Below are 27,603 nucleotides of genomic sequence, written 5' to 3'. Positions count from 1 at the left end.
AACAAACCCCCCCCGTCCGAGCCCCTAAAAACAGTAATTTTGAGCAGCGCACGCCTCCGCGCTGCGCTCAATTGTCCGGGCGTGCCTTTGTCTTTCGCGCCGTTGTCTAGGAACCGAAATGAATAGCACATCGTCTTATCTCTGTCTGGTAGATTTTTTACATTTCAAACTCTTCCAGTGATTGTTCCATTTAAAAGGCGACGCTTTCCTACTGTGTAGCCTTCCAAAAGCCACAAAGGCCCTGATTTCTATAAAGTCCGCTTGAAGTTAGGCAACCAATATCGGCATGGATTCTATTAAACATAGAACCGCTCGGCATCGCCTAAGCCTTGATGCTTGGCGCCCTAATATTTAGGCATCCTTAATTTATACCAGGGTTTTCTTCATCTGAAGTTAGGCGCAGATGTTGGAATCTAACGGCACCTAATTCGCAAAAAGGCGCTTAACTCGAAAACACGCTCATGACCCGCCCCTCCCCCCAACTACGCCCACTTTTAGTGTAGACGCTTTGGATTAGGTGCCTAGTTTTTTTTTTTAGTGAAACATAGAAATAGACGGCAGATAAGGGCCACGGCCCATCAAGTCTGCCCACTCCAGTGATCCTCCCTATCTATCTTTGCGGATAGATCCCACATGACTATCCCATCTGGCCTTAAAATCCACCACACTGGTGGCCTCAATAATCTGAAGTGGAAGACTATTCCAGCGATCAACCACCCTTCCAGTGAAGAAGAACTTCCTAGTGTCACCGTGCAGTTTCCTGCCCCTGATTTTCCACGAATGCCCCCTTGTTGCCGCGGGACCCTTGAAGAAGAAGAAGTCTTCTTCCACCTTGATGCGGCCCGTGAGATATTTGAATGTCTCGATCATATCTCCCCTCTCTCGACGCTCCTCGAGTGAGTAGAGCTGCAAATTCCCCAACCACTCCTCGTACGGGAGCTCCCTGAGTCCCGAGACCATCCTGGTGGCCATTCTCTGGACCGATTCCAGTCTCGGCACATCTAAGCGCCTAACTTTCAGATAAGCCCAGTTAAATCCAATTATGAAGCATTGAGTTCCACTATGAGCATGGATTAAGCCTATTGCTCAATTAAGATAGGCACCAATATCGGTGCGTAACTTTAGTCGGACTTTATAGAATCAGGGCCTCAATGTCTTCCTAGAATAAGCTGCACAGAACTTTTATGAGAGCTAAAGCTGCTCGAACAGCGTATGCAGGCAATATCACTTAATGGCCAAGTGTAATGAATTATCTGCAATGCTTTTTTTCTTTCAGTTCGGAAGGGACAAAGTCATACCGGCGGATTGGTGGGAAGTCGGCCAGCCCCAGTCTCTCACCGTCAAGTCCTGGAAGTTCCAGCCTCCTTTCCTTTGGCAAGCCACAGGCTCCACTGCAAAACAACCCCCCAGTACCCCTGCCAAGGAAACTTGCACCAGTAAGAGTCATGCTGAGGGCACCTCTGCTCACTCTTACAATTCTTCCAAGTTGCTTTTAAGATCTTTAGAACAGGACAGACTGAAGGAATTATGCTTTAATTTAAGCCAACTTGGTTTAGCACCCCCACCTGTATTTGTTCCATGGGTCCGGCACATCTCCCTTGCTCACTTGGTCAAGTGTCTCTCCTCACCCCCCAATCTGATCTCTCTCTCTCTGCCCCCATCTTTCTTCCACTGCAGTCCTGTACACTTTACCTTGGCTGCTGGCAGCAGCATCAACAGGCGACTTTTGGCCTGCCTCTGTATCTTTCTTCTGTTGCATCCATGTGAAGGGAGAGAGAGATAGGACCAGGGGGTGGGGAGAAAAGGAGAGAGACTCTAGATAAAGCAAGTGATGAAGGAATACTGCACTCACAGGGAGAGGGAAGAGAACGCTTAACCTTTAGACCAGGTGAATCACAGGTGGTGACATCAGAGGCTGGATATTTTGGTGACTTTTATTACCTTGTGCCTTGAGCCAGTACCTTACCTGGTCCAATGCCAGCCTTCCCTTTGAAGCACTGGGAACACAGCACTGATACCTGTGGTCCATTCTGGTTCTTTTTCAAACTCCTTTTTGGCCTCAGGTTGTTCTTAGTGATTCTCTCTAACTCTTCAGAGAGAGGGGAAACCACAGGGTAGTAAATGGAGGCAGGCAGTGACGTAGTAAGGGGAGGCAGTCCATCCCAGGTGCCATCTTGGGGCACCGGCACCTGACATCTCCACCCCCGATCCTTCCCAATCCCCCCACCGTGCATGCCACTTCCCTTTCCTCTTTAATTTTCCTGGCGCAAGCAGTATCACGAACTCGTTACCTGCGTCGGTGTCAGCTCTCTCTGACGTCACTTCTGGGTCCTGCGCCTAGGAAGTGATGTCAGATGGAGAGCCAACATGATGCAGGCAGCAAGTTTGTGAAGATATTTGTGCCTGGAAAATTAAAGAGGTAGGAGGGCACACACCCAGTAATGGGTTGGAAAGGAGTAGGGAGCAGAGAAGAAGGTGGGGGAGGGGAGCACTGCCCTGGCCGCCACTCACCCTAGCTATGCCACTGGAGGCAGGGAAGGAGATATAAGGATAGAGGGGTTGTGAGAAGAAGAAAATTTATTAGGAAAATTCGAAAGAGGCGCAGGACTGGATTTTCAACTAGACATAGAGAGGGGGTGGCGGTTTAGAAAGGATATTAAGAGATCATCTTTGATAGAACCTCCATACTGTAGGGATTGATTTGTATTGAGCTCAACTTTTAGAGTTTTGTTTGTCAATATGTCTAAGTATGTTTTTGTTTGTTTATGCTGTTTATATGTGTTATCTTGGAGTTCACTAAGAAATAAATGGATTAGGGGGCTATAACTTAATTTTAAATAAATTGGAAAAATCCAGAGTTATAAAAGGGCTAGAATAGATGTCGGGAGGTCACCTGGAATCAGAAGGTCATTGATGGGCCACCTGGATTCTTTGATAATGGGGGGATGCGTAAAAATTGTTTTAGTATTTCCATTTTATTTATTTGTGGTTTGTTTTGTCATTTGAAACAAAACACACATCAAAGAAAAGTGAAACTCCAAACTACAAGGAAGTGAAAGAATTCCCTCCCCCTCTGCTGCAAATGATTCCTGCACCCTCAGATTTCTTTTTGGTCCCCTCTCTTTCCCAAAGCCCATTTACCCCAGCCTTAGGGTTACCATAATCAGAATGGGACAGGAGTAATTCCCAGTCACTCCTGTCATTTTCAAAACGGATACATTATTTGACCCCCCCATTTCCTTTTATGGCTGTAATTTTTAGCTTCTTGTCCTCAATGGGGATGGACAATAGATGTTCACTCCTTCCTCCCATGTCACACAATAGTCCCTTGTATAGAAATAATAAAGGAGGAAGGAGTGGTGTAGTGGTTGAGAGCAACAGCCTCAGCAACCTGAGGTTGTGGGTTCAAATTGCATGCTATTCCTTCTGACCATGGGCAAGTCATTTAACCCCCCATTGCCTCAAGTGCATTAGGTAGATTATGAGCCCACCAGGACAGACAGGGAAAAATGCTTGAGTACCTGAATAAGTACATGTAAGCTGTTTTGAGCTCCACTGGGAAAACAGAATAGAAAATTGAGGAAATAAATAGTGTGAAGAGTTTCAGCCTCTGATTCCCAGAGCTGGTATTGTGACATCATAATGCCTCATTCCACCAATAAGAGCCAACCTCATCAGTGATGTCACAATGGCTTGATTGTCCTCTACTTGGCTCACTTTTACTACATTTTGGTTTCTAGAGTGGTGCAGTGGATAATGCCACAGCCTCAACACCTTGAGGTTGTGGGTTCAAACCCATCTTGCTCCTTGTGACCTTGGGCAAGTCACTGAATCCCCAGGCGCATTAGGTAGAGTGTGAGCGCACCAGGACAGGCCGTGAAAATGCTTGAGTACCTGATTGTAAACCTCTTTGTTAGGTGGTATTTAAATACCTACAATGAATAAATAAAGCAAATACCAGTTTACTATTTTGTGCCCCCACCAAAGGACCTCGTCTTCAGTTTCTTTATGATGTTCCTCTTGAAGCTTGGGGAGGGAAAGCGATTTGTAGCTAGGAGCCACCTAGCTTTTGGGTGCAGCAGTGATTTCTTTCCAAATTTCCTTTCAGCAGCCAAAGGTGGCCATGAGGCACAGGAGGGCTCGGGCTCTCATGAACTGCAAAGGCGAGCATGCCAGCGACCTAGCTTTCTCCAAGGGCGAGGTGATCGTGCTGACCGAGGAAGAGGACGCTCACTGCTGGGTGAGTCCTGGAGTCTTTTCACAGAGCGAGGGGTCAAAAAGGCGCTTGTGACAGAGTAGGAACAGGGGTGGCTGGACCAGCCCCAAAATATTACCAGTTCAGCTACCTTGTTATATAGAAAATAAACTGGTAAATATTTCTAGCTGGTCCAGTCGCCACATCGTCTGCTTGATCCCATTGTCTTGCTGTTTTGCTAATGCCAGCATCGTCTGGAGCTGGCCTAGTCATGATTCATGTTTCTCACTCTGCTGGTCAGAACCATCGCTGTTGAAAGGTTAGTGCAGTTATGGGACTCTTCTTTAACAAACGTGCACTTCTCATGCGTCTCTGGTTTCCTCTTCAGTGCACAGGTTTTAAAACTTGGGATCAATCCTCCATTTGCATTCTAGAAATATCTACCCTTCCTTCTCTTAGTGTGAAGTGAGGAGCAGCCAGGGTAGGAGGTGCCCAGGGCAGGGGCACCTCCCGCACCTTCCTATCCACCCTGTTCCTTCTACGTCACCCTCCCTTCCCAGCCCTGTACCTCAGAATTTTCACCTGTGTGAGCAGCTGCATTGGCGTTTCCTCTGACATCACTTCTTGGCCCCGCGACCTGGAAGTAATTTCAGAGGGAGCCAGAATAGTTGCTAGAATTGTTGCTTGCGCTGGCGCTGAATTTTAAAGAGATGCGGGGTGGGGCGTGACTGTTGTGAGAGTTGGGGGTGGAGAGGGGCTGGCCCCCACACCAAGACAGTGCCCAGAGTGGTCTGCTGCCCCCCGCCCCCCCCCCCTTTACTATTCCACTGGTCTGGAGTGATGTCCTTTCATCTCTGTTCTGGCCCTGCTTCCTTATTCCTCTCTTGTCTTGCAGGTGGGGTACATTGAGGGTGATATATCCAGAATGGGCACGTTCCCTGCTAATTCTGTCCAGCTCCTACATGACTAACTGCCTACAGCCTTAGCCTGGACTCCTAGCAGACGTGATGCCTTCCTTCCTTACCAGAGCAACAGTGGTGTAAGGACTTGCCCTCTCCTGCTGCAATTGGGGTTCCTCCACCCAAAGAGATGAGGGTAGTACTCGAGTGGAACCACATGAGTCGGCGCCTTAAGTGCGCATGTATTCTATTTGCGCCACGCCTGAAAGAACAGGGGCTTCTCCTTTCTCTCTTTTGCCTACAGCAAGGGACTTTATTCTCCTCCGAGCGTCTGGATAACCTGTGTGAAATAAACTGGAAAACAAGTGCCAGATCTTTTCAGAACAAAACCTAGCCTTTGCTGCAGCGCTATAGGTCCGACTGCATCCTAGTGCAGCTCAGGCAGGCCAGAATTGGGCAGCATTCTTTGAGGGTGGATGTAAAGTTTATAAGTTGCCTCAGCGATTTGAATTTCCAACATGCTTGGCTGCGCTCCTATACACTAGAAAAACAGTTGTGGGGAAGGTGACGAATGGCTTGGCTTATAAGGGCTGCTGCTCTGGAGTTCTGACCGGGACGGAGTCTATGGGAAGTTAACCTTTGACGTTCGCTGTTCTTCCTCTCCCTCCTCCCAGTGAGAAAAGTATTGTAACTGTCCTGTTTGTCTGTTAGTAGATGTAGAAAACAAAAGGAATTGACCCGAAAATATCCACAAAGAAGAAAATCCAGAGAAAACCAAAAAAAAACCTCTTTGGAGTGACGATGTTCCTAAATGGACTTTATTTGAAAGTGTCAAAGTTCCAAAGTAGATGTAGAAAGAAAGGTTGGTTAAAATTGTAGGTGAGACCATTTTATTTGGACTGACTTAGTGATTAGCTTTCGAGACTAATCTTTCCTTCACGAGGACAGTGAAGGAACCTCTGTTACAGCTTCTGGTACTTTTTAACTCATTAGGTATGGCCTGTTTCTCCACCTCTACTAGTTTCATCCTAACGCCTTGGAACGCAATGATAGACGTCAACACATTGCTACCCAAATCAGGTCCTGTCCACACCCTGTTGGCCAGAATTGAAATAACTGAAGCTTCTCGGGCTACTGTGTATATAAATGATCTTTTATAAGGTGATTTTTTTTTTTTTTTTTGCTTAACTGATCGAGAAATCCACCCTCAGGAACTGCCATCTGTCTGTTCATCTGTCCATGCGCATCTGCTTTTGCAAAAGCAAAAACCAGCCATGTCAGGAGAACTGTAAAAAAAAACCCTGTGAGTCGTAGTTGCTGGTGCAACTAGACCCCACCATCAAATGGAGGTGAGGTATTTCCCCCCCCCCCCCCCCCCGTCCACCCCAGCACAAGAAGAGCAGTGTTGCAGCAAGGGCTGGAAGAATGACCGTGTGAAGATGAAAGGAGGGGGCAGAGTGAAAAAGAGGGTTGGGGGGGAGGGTAAGAGAGGAAGAAGGCAAAGGGCTGGCTAGGGGAGGGAAGCACCCATGGCTCCACCAAAAATGACAAAGACTAGGGGACACTCGATGAAGTTACAGGGAAATACTTTTAAAACCAATAAGAGGAAATTTTTTTTCACTCAGAGAATAATTAAGCTCTGGAGCACGTTGCCTGAGGATGTAGTAAGAGTGGGTAGAGTAGCTGGTTTTAAGAAAGGTTTGGACAAGTTCCTGGAGGAAAAATCCATATCCAAAGTCCCCGCTGAAATAAATATACATCTCCTATCACTGATTAAGAGACATAGGTTCCTGTTCTATACCATCAACCCCGCTCTCTTCTCCCACCACCCTCGTATTCACTATTGCCCTACTGATCCACACTTTGCCACGACTGTCCCTACCACGTCCCCCAAAGAGATGTGCCCGAGTCTGCAAATGGAGGAAAGGAAATTGTGCCATGCAACAGATGTGTACTTTTCAACTTGTTCTTAAAATGCCGACTTGCTATGCTAAGCATGTGGCCGCTTATGTTCCCCTGTCTTCAGAAACGGGGCTTTTCAGTAGAGAGGTCATCTGGAAGGAAAGGCCAATGAAAATAAGCAGATATGTTTCTGGTGGAGTAACTTAATACCTTAAAAGTGGACTACTCTGCCCGCTCCGCTACTTTATCCACACTGGAACAATGAAACCTGGCGCCCTCTGGAGGACAACAGGATTTTGGCTTGTTTTCAAGTAGTAGGCTTGAAATGTGTTCAGGGGACGGAAAGGGAATCTCCGCTGATAACACAGAGCAGATATAATTACAAGCTGAAGCAGAGTAAGTCCCGAGTCGCAGGCTACTCCAGCTCGTGAGCCTGAGCCTGGCCATAGAGGACCTTCTAAAGAAGTGGAAAAACGAGCCTGGGAGGGATTCCAGTGCTAGTGGTGCTGTGGAAGGCCGAACAGGGCTAGTAAGAGCACTGGTATCGCCTTTGTTTCAATGCTGAGCGAGTGGCCAGGGGTGTCGGGAAAGCACACATGTCCCTGTGCTAAGTGAGGGACAGAGCATCGAGAGCATAGATAATCCCTCTCCCCATCTCCATGCACATACAGCATGTTTTGTACATTCCCTCTGTCACACACATATGCACCTGCTTGTTGCCTGTCATTGCTATAAAAAAAAAAAAATCAGCATATGTATTATCCATTATCCCTAGCAGTAAAAAAATTAACAGCAGGCTTGGCCTCAGTTGTCCCTGGTGATCAGGACAGGATCTGGCAGGGGGTTTTCAACCCAGCCCTAAGGACTCCTTATATTCTAAGTCGCCTGGAACCTGTTTAGGCATAAGCGACTCAGAAATACCAGATTAGATTAGACACACCCAGCCGGCGTCATCGTAAGGGTGAGCGATTACAGATTCACGGCTTCAGGGAGTCCCTGCCGCTCAGCTGTTATTGGAAGGGGAAATTCTCCCCCGCCGTGATTGGCTTAGCGGCCGCAGCAGGGAACCCCCGTACCTGACCTCAAATCAGCTGGCAGGAGAGATGCCCACTCCCTCCTTCCCCCCAAACAGCCACGGCAGGAGGGATGTCCACTCCCTCCTCCCCCCAAACAGCCACGGCAGGAGGGATGTCCAATCCCTCCTCCCCCCAAACAGCCACGGCAGGAGGGATGTCCACTCCCTCCTCCCCCCAAACAGCCACGGCAGGAGGGATGTCCACTCCCTCCTCCCCCCAAACAGCCACGGCAGGAGGGATGTCCAATCCCTCCTACCGGCACCCCTCCCCCAACATACCCGACCAGAAGGATGCCCCTCCTCTGCCCTCTTCCTCCCCCCACCCTACCGCACCACGTCCACCCCCTTTCTTTCCCTGTACCGTTTTAAGTTCTCCAGTGTGAGCAGCATGCCCACATTGGTGTTGGCTCGCCCTTTGACGTCCCTTTCCTAGGTGTGGGACCCAGAAGTGACATCGGAGAGATCACCAATGCCGATGCGGGCAGCAGCCTTGCGCTGGGGAAGTAAAAATGATATGGGGGAAGGCAAGGGGTGGAGGAGGGGGGCCATGCCCTTAGGAAGACCGCATCCTGGGCATACCTTCCCCCACCCCCCCCTTACTACGCCACTGCATCCAGCCAATCAAGTTTGCAGAATATCCACAAGGCATATTCAGGAGTTAAATTTGCATGCACTAGTTCCATTGTATGCAAATCTATCTTGTGGATATCCTGAAAACTTGACTGCGTAGGTATGTCCCAAGGACTGGGATGGAAACCCTTGTTCTAGAATGATCCGTCTTCCTCCCCTTTGTTGCTATCGCCTGCCTTTCTAGCTTTTAAGCTTAAGAACAGAAGACTATCCTTACTGGGTCAGACCAATGGTCCATCTAGGCCCGTCTTCACGGAGGACAATCCAAGTCACAAGTACTTGGCAAAAACCCAAATAGTAGCAGCATTCCATGCTACCGTCCCATGTCTGTCTCAACATCAGACTATGGACTTTTTCTCCAAGAACCTGTCCAAACCTTTTTTTTAAAACCAACTACATTAACCACTCGCATGCCATCGCTCTCGGCCAAGGTGTGGATGGGGTAGAAAGGCAATCCCAGGCGCTCAGTCCCTCAGGAGCAATAGCTCTCCCGCCGAAGTCACTTCCGGTGGCCGCGCATAGGTAGTTTCATCAGAGGGAGAGTCGCGAGTAGCACGTTGAAGTTGTTACAGCGGTGAACTAGAGGAATGGGGGAAGGGAAGCGGGGGTGCACACATGGGGAGAGAGGCGCCTCACCCTCGCTGCGCCACTGGATGGTAGAAGGAGCCGAGTAAACTAGTTTGACCCTGTCCCCGTCCCCAAGCTCTCTATTGCTGATGCTATGTTGATAGAGCCACATTCCCAGTTCCCCATTTCACTGCCTATGTTTCAGTCCTGAGGTTAGAATTTATACGGTTATAATTCAGCTACCTTGAAACACTTCTCATAATATAAACCGCTTTGGTTGTACCACAGAAAGACAGGACAGGCAGTTCCTGGGTTAAGTACGAGTTACATTTTTAAAGCTGTTCTTAAGCTGGATTTGTATGTAACTCAGAACCTGTAGATTTTAAGATTCCTGCTGCTTCCCTCTGGAAATACTGCTCAGTGAAATTATATGAAGCCGTGACCATGTTCTTAAGTAGCAACATTCCAGAGGTGAGATTGTGATGTCATAAAGCCTCATTCCACCAATGAATGAGCGCCAGTGATGTCACAATGGCTGGATTATTCCTATACAGGCAGTCCCTGGGTTAAGAACGAGTTACATTTTTAAAGCTGTTCTTAAGTTGGATTTGTATGTAACTCAGAACTTGTGATTTTAAGGTTCTTGCTGCTTCCCTCTGTTCCCAGCCAACTATCCCTACCAGTGTTCCCCCGCTAAGGTACAGCATGCACAACCACACACTGTTCTTAATGTGGCCCTGCGTCATTCCTGAATCTGCTACAGGAGCAATGTAGGAGTCTATGCCACTGAAAATACTGTTCGGTGAAGTCAAATGAAGCCGTAAGCGCGTTCTTAAGTAGAAACATTCCAAAGCTCATATTGTGATGTCATAATGCCTCATTCCACCAATGCCTAAGAGCTAACCTCATCAGTGATGTCACGATGGCTTGATTATTTCTATACAGGCGGTCCCTGGGTTAAGAATGAGTTACGTTTTTAAAGCTGTTCTTAAGTCGGATTTGTATGTAACTCAGAACCTGTAGATTTTAACATTCTGCTCCCAGCTGACAAAAGGGTGACGGGACAAAAGTGCGCCAGACTTCGGTGTGCAGACATTGCGGCGCAGACAGACCCCAGCGCACCGCCTAAAAATTTACTTTTAAAGAGCTCCGATGGGGTGTGTGGGGGGAACCCCCCACTTTACTTCATACTCTTCGTGCTGCCGTTGGGGGGGGGGGAGAAAACTTAACTTTTTCCTAAAAAATCGGGACAAAGTTAAGCTTACTCTATAATGGATGGTTCCAACCCCCTAAACCCACCACCCCACGGCAGTGCGAAGACTATGAACCGACAAAAGGGCCAACTGTCTCTAACCAGTGTTCCCTGTAAGGTACAGCATGCAGAACCACCCACTGTTCTTAATGTGGCCAGGCATCATTCCTGAATCTGTTACAGGAGAAGTGTAGGAGTCTATGCCACTGGAAATGCTGCTCAGTGAAGTCACAACCACGTTCTTAAGTACGAATCATAATTGAGTTGGGCGTCTGTAACTTGAGGACTGCCTGTACTTGACTCACATAAGAATTGCCATACTGGGACAGGCTGACGGTTCTTCAATCCCAGTACCCTGTTTCTAACAGTGGCTAACCCAGCTTACAAGTTCCTGGCAAGATTCCATGGAGTAGCAACATTCCAGAGCTCATATTGTGATGTCATAGTGTCTCATTCCACCAGTGCCTAAGAGCCAAGTTCATCTGTGATGTCACAATGGCTGGATTATTTCTATACAGGCAGTCCCTGGTTAAAAATGAGTTATGTTTTTAAAGCTGTTCTTAAGTCGGATTTGTATGTAACTCAGAACTTGTAGATTTTAAGATTCTTGCTGCTTACCTCTGCTACCAGCTGACAAAAGGGCCAACTGTCCCGGTTCATAGACATAATCGCGGAAGACAAAGGCGTGCGCCGACAACCGAGCGCAAGATGGAGGCGCGCGCCGAAGAAAATTACTGTTTTTATGGTCTCTGACGGGGGTTTTTGTTGGGGAGCCCCCCCACTTTACTTAATACAGATCGCGGTGGCGTTGTGGGGGGTTTGGGGGGTTGTAACCCCCCACATTTTACTGGAAACAACTTTTTCCCAAAAAACTGGGAAAAAGTGAAGTTTTCAGTAAAATGTGGGGGGTTACAACCCCCCAAAATGCCCCCACAACACGGCGCGATCTGTATTAAGTAAAGTGGGGGGGTTCCCCCCCCCCGTCGGAGACCCTAAAAACAGTAATTTTCTTCGGTGCGCGCCTCTGCACTGCGCTCAATTGTCTGCGCGCGCCTTTGTCCCGGCGCGCTTTTGACCTGACACCAACTGTCCCTACCATGTTCCCTCTAAGGTACAGCATGCACAACCACACACTGTGCTTAATGTGGCCATACGTCATTCCTGAATCTGCTGCAGGAGACGTGTAGGAGTCTTTGCCACTGGAAATACTGCTCAGTGAAGTCAAATGAAGCCGCGATCGCGTTCTTAAGTACGAGTCGTACTTAAGTCAGGCATCTGTAACCTGGGGACTGCCTGGATTTCAAATCCATAACCCTGTACACTCACCTAATTAGGTCCCTTTTTGGAAGCTATCGTCCAATATTTGTGGAAGTGCGTTTTTAGAAATCAGAAATTTTGGGATGTTCACCTATACTAAACTAGCCAGGTCTGCTTTTCTTGCACTGTGCTCTTAGTCTGCTCTAGAGATGAGCAGTCTACCTCAATGTGACGTCGTCTTCCTATGATCTTTCGAGGGAAACCTTGTATTCCTGGAGCCTTGCTGTAGTCTGCTGGGGGAGGAATTCTGTATTTATACAGGTTTTAGTTAATCTGTTTGGAGAGAAAACCTGTGGAGGCTCAGATCCTTTGGTACCAGAGATCCTGTCTGATCTATTGAGGAGACGAGCCCTGGAGAAAGGATCGCATTTTTTCTGGAACCTTCATTTATTCTCAAGGGCAATGAGCTCTTTACTGAGGCAGGTTCCACAAGGAGAAGACCTCTTTATTCCTGGAGACTCCAGTAAGGACAGGGACCTAAAAACATTGGAGGATGCGAATCCGAAAAGCAGAAGCTGCTTCTTACAGGGTGTCTGTCGGAGCCTAGTCGGTTTGAAAATATCAAGTCTTTCAAGTTTCATGTTTTATTAAAATTTTGATGTATCGCAATACCATGAATTCAAAGCGATTTACAAACAAAAACAAGGTCTTAGTTATTAATTACAATAAACACACAAACATTACGGTCTGCTATGTAAGGGAAATGGGGAGAACTACAATAAGCATAGTAAAGAAAAGATGAAAGGTAAGTACAAGGGGCTCTATTTACTAAACAACATTAATGGCTTAACAAAGTTTCATAAATTAGCCCCTCCTGGGATTTTTCTTTGCAGCATCAATGGGTCCTTTTACTAAGGCGCATTAAGCAAGATTAGCGTTGGCTAAGGTGCCCATAGAATATAATGAACGCCTTAGCATTTTAGTCTTAGTAAAAGGATCCCCAAGTGTTTTGCTTGTTTCTGCTTTCAAGAATCCTGTTTTCAAGTTATAGAATATATAGTTTTAGAGGGCGGTTTATATGATCAGTGTTTGCGATGAGAAAATGTATTTTTTGTAAATGGGATTTACGCCTTTTAAACAGCCCTGCTTTTCGAGCAGCTGTTCTTCAGCATTGAAGAATGTTTGAAATTGAATTTTGTGAAATATATTTTGGTGATCAACCATGTATGCATCACTTTCAGCCTATTCTTATATCTTTCTTTTATTGCATGGATTTTTATAAATGTGCACATCCTTTGTCTTCGGACAGAGGGAAGACTGCTAGCTAGTACTTAAAATAAAAGGAAAATATTTTTTGAAAAGGTTCCCTGCCTGCTGGTGTCCCACATCCATTCTTGGCTACTTCCCCCACCCTTTGCTGGGATTTTCAGCATAAGTGCAGTAAACATCCATGAACTATAGCTGGAGGCACTGGCTGCCAGCATGTTGAAGCTTGATATAGTTTCCCTGGCAGAGAACCAGATTGGTGAGGGAGAAGGTGCAATGACTGTGTTTATGATCTTTTGGCGCCCCCTAGTGATTAATTCAGATATTACCCATCAGACTTATCTCTTCCACATGTATTAAGGAGCCGATGCCCAAACTGGGTACAGAAGCCCACAATGCAACAACACCATCAAATAAAATAGATAAGCACAAAAGCATCAATATACAAATGATATGTATGCTTAATTCACAGTTAAACTGAATAGGGGGAAGAATGTGCCTGGCGCATATGCACAAAGGTTTAACAGTAATTGCTCTCCATCCTAGTGCTCAGGCAGTATAAGATTGCTTGGGAAAATGCCACTGGCAAGCTGTATGAGACTAAGGTGTAGGAGAGGCAACTGGGATTTCTCTTACGAGTCTCGGTCACCAGCATATGGCTGAGAATGGCTATAAGATGCTGTACCAGTGGTATGGTTCATAGACAACAACACGGAAGACAAAGGCGCGTGCCGACAACAGCGCAAGACGGAGGCGCGCGCCAAAGAAAATTACTGTTTTTAGGGGCTCCGACGGGGGTTTTTGTTGGGGAGCCCCCCCAGTTTACTTAATACAAATCGCGCCGGCGGTTTGGGGGGTTGTAACCCCCCACATTTTACTGTAAACTTAACTTTTTCCCGAAAAATAGGGAAAAAGTGAAGTTTTCAGTAAAATGTGGGGGGTTACAACCCCCTACAACGCCCCCACAACGCGGTGCGATCTGTATTAAGTAAAGTGGGGGGGTTCCCCCCCACACCCCCCCCCGTCGGAGCCCTAAAAACAGTAATTTTCTTCGGCGCGCAGTAATTTTCTTCGGCGCACGCCTCCGCGCTGCGCTCAATTGTCTGCTCGCGCCTTTGTCCCGGCGCGCTTTTGACCTGACACCCAGTGGTATTATACCCCGGTGTGCTTAAAAGCTATTTTTGGAACAGGCTCTGAACAATACTAGCCTGTGGGTTCCAGGGTTCCCTTCTCCACATATGGTGGTCTTGCCCCAAAATTATAGCGTTTTGGGAACAGGTTATGGATTTTGTCTCTGAGGTATTGGGCTTCTCAGTAGACAAATTGGTTGAATGCTGCTTGATGAATGTCGCCCCTCCGGAATGACTGACCCGCCATCGCAAATGGATTGCTCAAGTAGCGACGGCTAGCTGCTTCTTAGTGGCAGCTGCCTGGAAAAAGCGAGAGCGTCCCCTTTTGGATGGTGTCCTTGAGAGAGTTAACCATATAGCTTTGATGTCTAAATTAACTGCCCTTCGTAGAAATAGGCTCCCTCATTTCCATAAAATTTGGGCTCCCTTTCTTACTTGGAGTACGAAATTTCAACCTGTGATACTTTAGGATGTTCATCTATCACTGGCGCTTTCACTACCCCCCATCTCTATTTTGAGATTGTTAGGCCTTATAGGAGGGGGGACTGGAAAGGGGGATGCTTTAGTAATTATTTTGTTAGATTCATAGACTCTTTCTAGTAGGCATTGTTTAGCCATGTACTGAAGAGTGACAGGACTTCGTAAGTGGAACTCACGGTGTTATGTTGGTTGTACTTTTTGCTATGTTATGGTGAAACACAGTTTTTTTTTTAAATTTTGCTTTATATGGCTCAAAAACTTTATAAACTTAAAAAATAAAACAAAACAACAACAAAGGTTTAACAGTAAGCATGGCTCTTGTACACATCTCCAGACAAAACCAGAGGTGCTGCTCTTCTGCGGCTTTATATATGAGATTTTTAAAAATTATTTTGAAAGGCTCACCAGGAGCCACAAACAAACTACTCAAGCCACGACCTGAGACACCATCAGCCATGAGAACACACCTGAACGTAACACTCAGACACAAAGACCAAGATCCCCACACTCGATCTCTAGTGTCACCGACAGTATACACAAGTGAGATGTATGAGACACCAACCATTATCACTGGTAGGGATGGAAAAAGATCCCACCCTACCCGTAAAACCACCAGAAGGCGAGAATACAACAACGTAACTATAAAACACTCTAACCAAATAACACACAACACTACCAAATGGAACACTACTCCCATCACATGCCTCTATCTCAATACCCGATCAGTATGTAAAAAGACACATGTCCTGAGAGACCTCATGATCAATCACCAGCATGGATTGATATGTATCACAGAATCATGGATCCCCAATGCAGACTCCCCCCATCCTAAAGGATATCTGTCCACCAGACTACGAGCTTATCCACTGCCCCAGATTGCAGAAGAAGGGAGGAAGATTTCTCATTCTATATAACCCCTCCCCCCTATCCTAGTCTTATTGACAACAGAACCGACCAATTCCTAGAATACATGCTCTGAAGCATCCCAAACCACAAGAGTGGAAAAGACTTAGGATTACTGTTGATCTACAGACCACCTGGTAACTGGTCCTCAGCAGAAAAAAAAACTTATGCAATCTAATCTCCCATGCCTCGACCTTATTCTCAAACATGGTGCTACTCGGAGAGGTAAACATCTACTTGGAAGACCTTGCAGACTCCAGAGCCCGCTCCTTCCACGACCTGCTACTCCAACTGAACCTATCAACCTTCCCTCATGAAAAGACCCACATAGGCGGGGCACTGCCTCGACTTCATAGCATTCAGCTCGGATGACCCGGCCCACCCCCTGATTAATCTAGACAAATGGGAGCTGACAATCTGGTCCGACCACTACTTGCTCTCCTTTCAACTAAATCTCCCTGAAGCCTTCAAAACCAAACCTAGCATCAAACCGCTGTGAGTATGGCACGGTAAAATACCACCTGAGCCATTCTGGGAACAGACTTCAGCCCAGCTAGCTACCACTGACTCAGATATAGGCAAGTCCATGGTGGCATGGTAGGATCTAGTCTCTTTTTCCATGACAACATCACACTGGAAAGACCTATCAAACCAAAAAAGGAAACCAACCCATGGTTCTCGACATCCCTGCTATAACACTAAGAACTGAGGTGAGAAAGCTAGAACAAACTTGAAGAAAGTCCCAGACTCAGGAAAACCACACCCTCTGGCGGAGGAAAGTAAATCAATACAAAACAGAGATGAGGGATGCCAAAAAAATCTACACTACGAAAAACGATTGAACCAGTCAGAGAACTCCTCCAAGCATCTCTTCAAGATTTTCACCTCCCTTGTCTCCACCAAGGAGCTGACAACCGATCCTAGCCCAAAACAACTGGATGCCAACTGCCTTGCTACTTATTTCCAAGACAAAATAAAAATTGTCAGAGATTCCTTTAACTACACTTTTGAAACACTGCATTGAACCAGACCAGGGGTAGGCAATTCTGGCCCTCGAGAGCCACAACCCAGTTGGGTTTTCGAGATTTCCACAATGAATACGCACGAGATTAATTTGCATGGCCTGCTTCCATTTATGCAAATCAATCTCGTGCCTATTCATTGTGGAAATCTCGAAAACCCGACTGGGTTGTGGCTCTCAAGAACCGGAATTGCCTATCCCTGAACTGGACCATACCATGGCAGATGATGTAACTGGCATTCCAACCGACAGAGGCTGGGATAAATTCAGCCCAATCAACGCAAGCACCATCTCAGACCTACTGATCAGACTAGACGTCTGCCCATTCCATCTGCTAGCACATGCACCCGATACCTTCAAGCAATGACTAACCAATCTCGTCAACCTAAGCCTAGAGCAAGGTCACTATCCCAAATCCCTATCCTCTATTGCCCTAACCCCTATCCCCAAAGCAGCGGAAAAAGATACATCCAAACCTGAACACTTTAGACCAGTGGTGGGAATCCCATGGCTAGCAAAATAAATCGAATTCTGCGTCAACTCCCAACTTACAGATCATCTACACAATGTAGAAGCGCTACATAATACACAACATGGATTTAGATCCATGCATAGCACTGAGTCCCCGCTATTGGAACTAACATCATAGGCCAAATCGTACCTTAGCAAGGGCACACAAACAGTCCTCCTACAATTTGACATCTCTGCAGCATTCGATGCGGTAGACCATTCACTCCTAATGTTCAGGCTCAGCGAGCAAGGCATACAAGGCACTGTGTCTATACCAGAACCTATGAAGTGCGAAAAGGTGATGACAAATCTCCAACATGGACGGCCTCCTGCAGAGTTCCGCAAGGCTCTCCACTGTCACCTGCCCTGTTCAACATATACTTCAGCGCCCTAGGCAAGAAACTCTCATATCTTTCAGTCCACTTGTACTCATACGCGGATGACATCTTCCTACTGTGCCCAGCTAAAGACACCACAACACACAGAGAAACTAATCAACGATCTCAGTACATGGCCACGTTGAACTTTCTCAAACTCAACAAACTGAAAACCAAAATGTTATGGTTTGGAAACTTCAACATACTACCTCACACTGGCCTGGTACTGAGAACTGGAGAAAAACTCAAAATAGAGAGAGACCTAAAAGTACTAGGGGTATTCGTAAACTCAGATCTCACCTTCACGGACCAAATCAATGCCCTAGCCAAAAAATTCTTCTTCCACCTCCACCAACTAGAGTAATCAGATCATCACTAAGCCAACCACACTTCAGAACAATTGCCCAAGCAGTCTTCCTCCCCCACCTGGACTATTGGAACTCCTTATATAGTGGTATTGCAGAAAAAGACTACAAGAAATGGCAACTCCTCCAAACCACGGCAGCCAGACTAATTTGACAGCATCTCCCCTCTCCTGTAAAATCTGCTCTGGCTCCCAAAACGACAGAGGATACAATACAAGATAGCTTGCATGGTCCACGAGGCCATTTACGATGGCGACACCACAGGACTGAGCTCAGAAATCACAACTGCATGCTCTTTTCTCACTGCCAGACCTCGGCAATGTTTCAAACTAACGCACCCCAACCTGCACGGGTCATTCGTAAGAAACTACATGAATTCGCATTCAAGTACCAAGGACTCAAGACTTGGAACAACCTCCTGCTTCATCTACGACAAATACGATCTTCAGGAAGAGGCTAAAGACTCACCTCTTCTCAAACACATAACTACAGCCCTAAGCTGCCTATATTAACTTGACCAGTGTTCATGCCCTCAGTAAGACCCTTGTCAGGAATCCTATTCTGAATCTCATCCATCTTATTGTAAACCGTATCAGTCTTGTAAACTGCACTGAATCCCAATTGAAATTTGTGGTATAAAAGAAACTGGTATGGTATATTTAAGAGCAGGAAATAGGCATTGAGGTGTGCTTCCACTTTTGGTTTTGCTCAGACTTGCACAAATATTTATTTCTAGCAGCACTGAAACCTTACGTGGCCTTCCTTCTGCATGCAAAAGAGGACAAACCCCCACAGTTTAATGTGACAAACTGAAAAGAAATCGTTTCCATTCAGCGAGCCTGGCAAAACACCCAGTACCACCCAATGGTAGGGACCACATGAAGTTGCACCTTCCCTCCTCCTCTAACCTGGGTCTGGCATCACACCAACAACCCCCACCCCCCCAAGGTCTTGCATTACTCCAGCTACCTCTTCCCTCCCCCTCCCACTGGTCCTCCATATACAGCAGAGAAAACATGAAACCTGCCCCTCTGACATACAGGCCCTTTTCTCTGACATGTCCCGCCCACAGGAAATTGCATCACAGAAGTGGGAGGAGCACAAGAGAGGCTCAGCTGCCTGGAGAGGTGTTCTCTGTGCTGCATGTAGAGGACTAACAGGAGAGCTGGAATGAAGTGGACCCAGGGCGAGGAAAACTGGAAAAATGCTAGATTATTTGGCTGCAGAGGGGTAGAGGGGGATGAAAGGATACACACCAGATCCAAGTATGGGATGGGTGGGGATGGAGAGCTGCCAATCTGGCCTTGGGGGTGGGGAAGGTTGTACTGTATTTGCTTTCAAAAAGACAGCATCTTCCCTCTAACGTCCAGCAATCAATAAAAATGACCAGGGCTAGGCCATCCATATGATGAAGTTATGACTGTCTTCTTATGGTCACACCGTCAGAAGAGAAAGATCATTGGAGAAGGACATCATGCTTGGAAAGATCGAAAGAACCAGGCGAAGAGGGCGACCTGCAACCAAATGGCTGGACACGTTGAAAATGACCCTGGGAGGATGACACTGGAGGACCTTTCCGGACCAGCACAAAATAACCGATTTCTTTTGCGATCCACCATTCAATCAAGTCACAAGGACTCAAGCACGAGTTGATAGCACCCGAGATGGAGACCATCCAGAGGGGCATCTGTCTTCATTTGTAGCCAGGCTGATGCCACTTCAATCCACTGCCTGTTTTACCGGAACATACACTTAGGCTTAGGGGTAGGCAATTCCGGTCCTTGAGAGCTGGAGCCAGGTCAGGTTTTCAGGATATCCACAATAAATATGCATGAGATAGATTTGCATCTCAAGGAGGCAGTGCATGCAAATCCATCTCATACAGATTCATTGTGGATATCTTGAAAACCTGACCTGGCTCTCGAGGACCGGAATTGCCTACCCCTGAATCTTAGGGGAAGATTTCCCTTCATCCAAAGAACAGAAACCCAGATCTTACCCAGTGTACACCCTCCCAACTTAACCCCTACCTCAGGGGTGTCAAAGTCCCTCCTCGAGGGCCGCAATCCAGGCGGGTTATCAGGATTTCCCCAATGAATATGCATGAGATCTATTAGCCTACAATGAAAGTACTGCAAGCAAATAGATCTCATGCATATTCATTGGGGAAATCCTGAAAACCCCCGGTTCTTGAGAGCCGGAGCCAGGTCAGATTTTCAGGATATCCACAATAAATATGCATGAAATAGATTTGCAGCTCAAGGAGGCAGTGCATGCAAATCCATCTCATACATATTGTGGATATCCTGAAAACCTGACCTGGCTCTCAAGGACCAGGGGTTTTCAGGATTTCTCCAATGAATATGCATGAGATCTATTTGCTTGCAGTGCTTTCATTGTAGGCTAATAGATCTCATGCATATTCATTGGGGGAAATCCTGAAAGCCCGACTGGATTGCGGCCCTGGAGGAGGGACTTTGACACCCCTGCCTTAGGGGAAGATTTCCCTTCCTTCAAAGAACAGAAACCCAGATCTCAAACAGTGTACACCCTCCCCACTTAACCCCTACCTGCTCTGACCATTCAGTACCAAGAGGTCTCTTCCCAGGGCAGATGGGGCACAAGTTTGACTCTTAGAAGAGACAGCAGCAGGCATCACCTGACCGAGCTCTGCAGGCTGGGGCCGGCTACTCCACAGTGCAGAACCACATAGCGTCCGGGGAGTGCAAAGAGCCTGGCTCAGCCCTATATATAGCCGGTCACTCCCCCCTCCGAAGTTTGTAGCTGCACGAAAGAGCCCCTCCCCTTCTCTCTCTCTCTTCTGTGTGGATGTCTCGCTCTCTCTCTTTTTTTCTACTTCCGTCTGCCAGGCTGTCAGCATCTGGTAACTGAAGTGGAGAAGCCAACCGATCCCCCCCCCACCTCGATTTGCTCCCGTCTCTCTCGGACCCTTGCAAAACAACCCCCCCCCCCCCCCCCCCAGCTGAGCACGGTGCAGGGCGACCATGGGAAAAGAGGAAGATCTGCTCAGGATCGCCAAGAAGCTGGATAAGATGGTGTCCCGGTCCAAAAAGAACTTGGTACGGAACGGGGAAAGTGCTCTCGGGGCAAGGGAGGGGGGGGGGGCGGCTCTGCTGGCATGCAGATGTGGCCGGCAGCTGGTACTTCTGGCGCGGTGCGGTTGCCCCCGTGGAGAGTGAAAGTGGACGCGGCTTTTGTAGGGGAGGGCAGGGGAATTGGGTTGCATGTGTGTGTGTGTGGACGTGCAACAGGTGCTTGGCATGACCTTAGGGGGGCAAGGGAATCCGATCGGGAGGGCTATTCCTGACTTTCCACTGCTGGGGAGAGGCGAAAGGGGGAGGGGGAGGGGGAGGGAGAGAGAGTTTTGCTGAAGGGATCCGGAGAGTTGGGGGGGGAGAGAGATCCGGATCAGCATACATTTGTTGTAGAAAGAAGAAAATGAATGTGAGCCTGTCAATAGTCTCACAGAGGGAATAAAGAAACACTCACAAGAAAGGCCAAAGTGCAAGGGGTAAGGAGAGAGAGCTTTGCTGAAGGGATCCGGAGAGTTTGGGGGGGGGGGAGAGATCCGGATCAGCATACATTTGTTGTAGAAAGAAGAAAATGAATGTGAGCCTGTCAATAGTCTCACAGAGGGAATAAAGAAACACTCACAAGAAAGGCCAAAGTGCAAGGGGGAGGGAGAGAGAGCTTTGCTGAAGGGATCCGGAGAGTTGGGGGGGGGAGAGATCCGGATCAGCATACATTTGTTGTAGAAAGAAGAAAATGAATGTGAGCCTGTCAATAGTCTCACAGAGGGAATAAAGAAACACTCGCAAGAAAGGCCAAAGTGCAAGGGGGAGGGAGAGAGAGCTTTGCTGAAGGGATCCGGAGAGTTGGGGGGGAGAGAGATCCGGATCAGCATACATATGTTGTAGAAAGAAGAAAATGAATGTGAGCCTGTCAACAGTCTCACAGAGGGAATAAAGAAACACTCACAAGAAAGGCCAAAGTGCAAGGGGTAAGGAGAGAGAGCTTTGCTGAAGGGATCCGGAGAGTTGGGGGGGGGGGGGAGAGATCCGGATCAGCATACATTTGTTGTAGAAAGAAGAAAATGAATGTGAGCCTGTCAATAGTCTCACAGAGGGAATAAAGAAACACTCACAAGAAAGGCCAAAGTGCAAGGGGGAGGGAGAGAGAGCTTTGCTGAAGGGATCCGGAGAGTTGGGGGGGGGGAGAGATCTGGATCAGCATACATATGTTGTAGAAAGAAGAAAATGAATGTGAGCCTGTCAATAGTCTCACAGAGGGAATAAAGAACGATAAAAGAGGATTTCGGTTCATAGGGTCAACATATCTAAATTAACTTCATATTCTATTAAAGAGTTCAAATGCTGGTAGGGGGCAGGAACCTACCTGGACAGTGTGGGGTATTCATTGGGTGGGAGAAGCCCAGCTAGCAGTCTTCCTGTCTGTTTTGCTAGCAATATAGGATATGGGAAAGAGCAAGTTACTTTTGCTAAGAAAAGCAAATCAACAGGAGTGGGGGAGAGGCAGGTAGTTTGGTTCTAGACTTTGGCTGTCATTGTTTCTTTCCCCCTCCCCCCTCTCTGTTAATCTTTAACCTTGGTGGAGGACTTTGCCAAAAAATCCTATGGCCTGAGCCCTGCTGCAAAAGGGGAGTTCCATTCCATTTAGGAGAAGCGTTGCTCCTGGTCATATCCTGATTCATTTAATTCCAGCTATCAATAAAGGTGTAGGTGTGGGTGTCTTTGGAGTAGGGAAGCCGAGTTATACATTTCATTTGTCCACTCTGTAAAATGCTCGGCACCGGTACAGTTTATATCACTGGTATTTCGAAAAATATATCTCCACAAGTTCGACTTAAACAAATGATAAATAAACTAATATAGCGTGCGATACGATAAATGGTACGATTGCACTTTGTGGTTGGTGACTGAGCACTTTAAATGCACTTGTTGCACTTTTATATGAATGAATTAATATTTATGTATTATTTGTTTAAGTCGAACTTGTGGAGATTTAGTTTTCATTTTTGAAGACCTAACACAAGTATTTAAAGGATTTACTCCTACAGTAATTTTGAGTGTTTTGAAATATATAACAGAAATTGCCATGTGCCACACATGGTATGGCTTTTAATGCAGAGGTAAGGTCTCATTAATGCTTACGGTAGCTTTGTAAATGGGCCCGAGAATGTGGTGAATCTAGTCAACGTTATTTATGAAATATGGCTTGATTTTTTTTTTTTTTTTTACTTTTCCACATTGCTTTGTTATGACTTTTTGTCAGCAAATAAGGTTTACCACTGAGCAAAAAGAGGCAAGTGAGATGTCTTAATGAACCAGGGGTCTCAAAGTCCCTCCTTGAGGGCCGCAATCCAGTCGGGTTTTCAGGATTTCCCCAGTGAATAGGCATGAGATCTATGTGCATGCACTGCTTTCAATGCATATTCATTGGGGAAATCCTGAAAACCCGACTGGATTGCGGCCCTCGAGGAGGGACTTTGAGACCCCTGTTTTAATCCAACCGGAGATCGTTACATGGTAGCCGTGCTGCACTGGGTGTTAGCTTGGACATTCTAACTTCTTATGGCTATCTCAACATAAATAGCTAAGAAGAAAAAAAAAAAAAATTTTAATTGAATCAGGTTGGGCAGACTGGATGGACCATTCGGGTCTTTATCTGCCGTCATCTACTATGTTACTATGTTACTATGTAAACGACATGTAACAGAAAGACTGCAGGGCTTAGATAAGTGACCTGCTAATGACCTGCTAGTGTGAGTTTAGCACCAATGATTGTTAAAAACAGTAACACGTGAAAAGTTTTTTCTAGAATTCAGTTGTATAGCCAGAAGAATGTATATATAACTTCCTGTTTTCGGGACTTCTGAAGCCAGCTTGGAGCTCAGGAGTCGCATACGTATCCTAATAAACCATCTGTGCTTTCTTCAAGTCTCTAAGTTTTGTGGCTTCCCAAAGTGAGCTTTCGGTGCCAGACGCTGCCACGCCTGCTACGCCTCTTCAAATTTTATATAAGGTACCTCGCTTGTCCCCCCCCCTCCCCCGAGGAAGGCATTTGCCGAATCTGGGATCCTAGTTGGGACTTCAACGGAAGAGTTTTGATTCTTTATGTTGGACTTTTTTTATGGACTAATAAATGTAACGATCTTTGGTTGGATTAAGACATCTCACTTGTCTCTTTTTGATCATTGGTTTACCTGTTTCTCGAGGCAAATTTTGCTTTTTTCTCTTTTCTCCTTGTGGTAAATAAGTTTTGCCATTTTAAAAATTAAGTATAGCTCTTCCTTTTGGTATAAATCGGGGTCGTCAACCTAACATTGTGTCATACATTGCGGCCTTTCTAAGTTCTATCCTGATATAGTCTGCACTGGGGTGAAAACTCGATGTTACCAGCATGGCTGAGGTTTTCTCATGGAACTCAGTACCACATTATGGCTTTCAAAGCAATGGAAACGCTTTTGAAATCTGGCCTGTACAAATTTAATCGAATCACTCCATTTCAAGTGCAATTTTTGGTAGCTCTCCATCCCTTAAAGGTGACAGGCTCGTCTAGAACCTGCCTTTAATGGGGGGGGGAGGGTTTGTTTTACTCCCAAAGCAGCACTTAGGTCATGGTGGACAGCCGCCTGGGGTCTTGCTTTCCCAGGTTGCATCGGGTGATAGGGAGTGGGGAGATCTGTTGGATGCCCAGCACAGGCAAAGGCATGGGATGTTGCCTTAGTCCAGGGATCTCAAAGTCCCTCCTTGAGGGCCGCAATCCAGTCGGGTTTTCAGGATTTCCCCAATGAATATGCATTGAAAGCAGTGCATGCACATAGATCTCATGCATATTCATTGGGGAAATCCTGAAAACCTGACTGGATTGCGGCCCTCAAGGAGGGACTTTGACACCCCTGCCTTAGTCAGACCTGCCTTCTGTTGATTGGAGGGAAAGGAAATGGTACAGTCTAGTGAGAGGGTTCCTCCAATAAGAGCCCGCCCTTTCATTGCTAGGCAGCGTGAGGGCGGGTTTGTTTGGTTTTTTTAAGCTTGGGTGTCCACTCAGGAACTTTCCTTCTTGCTCCTCGGAGGCGTTTGGCTTTCCCACCCTGCCCCACTGTTGTTTGTCCATATTCCCCTGTTTTATGGCAGTTATATTGTCAGAGCTTGGGGGTGGGGGGAAGGTATCCGAGCAAGGGTGTGTTCAAAGGCAGTGCTGCTCCTTGTGACCCTGGGCAAGTCACTTAATCCTCCAGTACCCACTGCTCTAAATGCCAAAGTCACAAAAAAGGTGGTATACAAGTCCCCCATTCCCTTTCATCAAGCCCAGTATCTTGTTTTCAACAGTGGCCAACCCAGGTCACAAATACCTGGCAGAAACCCAAAGAGTAGCAACATTCCAGAACTGAGACTGTGATGTCATAATGCCTCATTCCACCAATGCCTAAGAGCCAGCCTCATCAGTGATGTCACAATGGCTTGATTGTCCTATACTCGGCTCACATAAGAATTGCCTTACTGGGACAGACTGAAGGTGGGGCTGACTGGTAGAGCTGCTGCTGCCTCTGCACCCAGAGAGTGCGAGATCAAATCCCAGTGCTGCTCCTTGTGACCCTGGGCAAGTCACTTAATCCCCCAGTGCCCACCGCTTTGAATGCCAAAATCACAAAAAGCAGGCAGCATACAAATCCCCCATTCCCTTTCCTTTCAACAGGCCTCAGTCTTCATCCAGCAGTAAAGGTGACATCTAAGCAAATAAATTCAGGGCTGGAGGTCCAAGACTGGCCTGGCTTTAGCTGTATATGGCAGTGCTCTTGTTTACCTACATTGTGTTATTGTAAATGGACTGCTTGCTGTTTGTGCCACAATCCTGTTCCTTTGTTAAATTAATAGTGTAAATATTGCTCTGGTTCCTTGCCAATAAACAAAGCTGCGGCCAGTTGTACACCGTATTCTTCTCTGTCTGATTATTAAGTGTTTGAATCGTTTTACTGTATTAATGGCCAGAGGGGGTGTATTGTCTCTCATCCCTTATTAAAGATGCTGATATTAAATTGTCCCAGTGTCGTGCCGCCATGATACGCCGCATAACATTTTTGGAAAATGTAGGTGGGGCTGGTGCCTACAAACAGTATTATCCTACGGTTGCTAAAAGTGTTATGTCGGAGGGTATTTCTGTTCCGTCTTTGCCTATTTAGTTCAAGGGCAGATTACAGAATCAAGAAGCCGGACCAGGAAGTCTGGGAATTAAAGTGGTTAGGGTGGTAATTCCGTGGTGGGTGGGTAGTTCAGGGTCATTGGGTAGGGCAGGTTTTGTCTGAGGTAGATATGCAGTTCTGAAGCAATTTCCTGCCTCTGGGTTGGAGTGGGTTTTAGTCCTTAGGTGGGTTCAGTGGCATGGAACAGGAAAGCTTCTAGTAGTTTCTTGAATCTGAGGTAGCGATGGCGTAGTCGCAGTTTTAGTGGAAGATTGTTCCAAAGATTTGCAAGTTGGTATTGAATGGACAGACTTCAGGTTCTTATACTTTGGGCATTTCCTTTGGAGATTTCTAGGAGGGGAGGTATAGATCCCCGAATTGCCGAGGGGAAAAGGCATTCTGCTAGCAAGATCTTTGGAAAGGCCAGATTTCCTGTTGCCTTGCTTGAATTGTTTTGTTTCTCTCTTTGGGTGGTGGTTTGCCCTTCTAAGCTGCAATTTAGAATGAATTCTGCCATAGGCACAGTCTTGGAGAAAACCTGTTGGAACTAGGATCTGGAGACATTGGTTTGTCTACAGAAGCTCCCAGAACACTGTGCAGTTTATTATAATGAGAGAGAGAGAGAGAGATGCATTTCAAGATTTGGTTGCTCTCCTCTGTGCTCTAGATCTGGGTGCTGTCCTCTGTGCTCTGGCACAGCGGTGATAACAGCAAAACAGAGAAAAGGGGGTAGCATCACCCTAATGGGTAATGGAGAAGTTTAATGTCTTACTGACGCCACAAGCCAACGTGGCTTTTCAGCAGGGCAGCAAGATTATCGGTTAAGGGATACACGGGTAATGCAAGCGGTTTGCACGTTATTTACAGATACTTCCTCTGTCTCTAGTGGGCTCATAACCTAAAGGTTAAGCGACTTGGCCAAGGTCACAGCATAAGGGCTAGGATCAAACCATAACAGTTTCCCATTGTGCACTGGGTCTGGAGATCTATGAGATCCAGGGGAACTGGGTTTGATTCCCACTGCAGCTCCTTGCTGGGCAAGTCACTAAACCCTCCGTTGCTCAGGTACCTGAACAGACTATATAAACTGCTTTGATTGGCAGAAAGGCAGTATGTCAAATCCCATCCCTTTAGGGTTTCCCATCCTCCTTTGGTGATCTCTCCTGCATCCACTTGATGCCCCTTGCATAGCCTTAGGGCTGGAAGAGGGTTGGCACTTTCTCCAGGGCGCCCTTAGCACCGCCTTCCCTCCCTTACCCAGGTCTTCTGTATGCTGCCTCCATGGCATGCCCAGTTGCAACCAGCTTTGGAAGGTGGGGGATCTGAACTTGGATCCCCATATGCATAAAGCCTTAGGGTCTGGCTGTGGTTGGTTTATGCATTTTTACTGCACTTCTAGTCCGCTTAAATGGTTAAACCAAAGCACAGAACATGACAGCAGGATACTTACATCCCAGGCAGCCTCTCGTGAAAAAGAATTTCGCTCTTTGTTACTCTCAGCTGATTCCTATGAACATTTCAGGAAAACGTTGAGAACTTATCTTTATTTT

General features: G+C 46.8%; 2 protein-coding genes and 1 long non-coding RNA gene across 5 annotated transcripts in view; 2 read left to right on the top strand and 1 right to left on the bottom strand.

Annotated features, from left to right (window-relative positions):
• ASAP3 (ArfGAP with SH3 domain, ankyrin repeat and PH domain 3) overlaps positions 1-8,170 on the top strand; it is a 78,824-nt gene extending 70,654 nt beyond the window's left edge. The window contains exons 24-26 of one of the 2 annotated variants that reach the window (XM_033955248.1): positions 1,277-1,436; positions 4,112-4,240; positions 5,091-8,170. In XM_033955248.1, coding sequence (XP_033811139.1) covers positions 1,277-1,436; positions 4,112-4,240; positions 5,091-5,165 — 364 coding nt within the window. In that variant the 3' untranslated portion in view covers positions 5,166-8,170. Of the gene's footprint in view, positions 1-1,276; positions 1,437-4,108; positions 4,241-5,090 lie in introns of both variants that reach the window. The other variant, XM_033955247.1, reaches the window with a different exon arrangement.
• The window catches only part of LOC117365180, a 39,651-nt gene extending 19,134 nt beyond the window's left edge, over positions 1-20,517 (bottom strand). The window contains exon 1 of the long non-coding RNA XR_004540372.1: positions 20,400-20,517. This is a non-coding gene — a long non-coding RNA (uncharacterized LOC117365180). The remainder of the gene's footprint in view (positions 1-20,399) is intronic.
• Positions 20,518-20,701: 184 nt separating this feature from the next.
• TCEA3 (transcription elongation factor A3) overlaps positions 20,702-27,603 on the top strand; it is a 55,473-nt gene continuing 48,571 nt past the window's right edge. Inside the window, exon 1 of one of the 2 annotated variants that reach the window (XM_033956240.1) lies at positions 20,702-20,909. In XM_033956240.1, coding sequence (XP_033812131.1) covers positions 20,835-20,909 — 75 coding nt within the window. In that variant the 5' untranslated portion in view covers positions 20,702-20,834. The remainder of the gene's footprint in view (positions 20,910-27,603) is intronic. The other variant, XM_033956239.1, reaches the window with a different exon arrangement.

The sequence above is a fragment of the Geotrypetes seraphini genome, chromosome 8 (assembly GCF_902459505.1).
Source record: "Geotrypetes seraphini chromosome 8, aGeoSer1.1, whole genome shotgun sequence".
In the NCBI taxonomy this organism is placed as follows: domain Eukaryota; kingdom Metazoa; phylum Chordata; class Amphibia; order Gymnophiona; family Dermophiidae; genus Geotrypetes; species Geotrypetes seraphini.
This window is presented reverse-complemented; position numbering and strand designations above follow the sequence as displayed.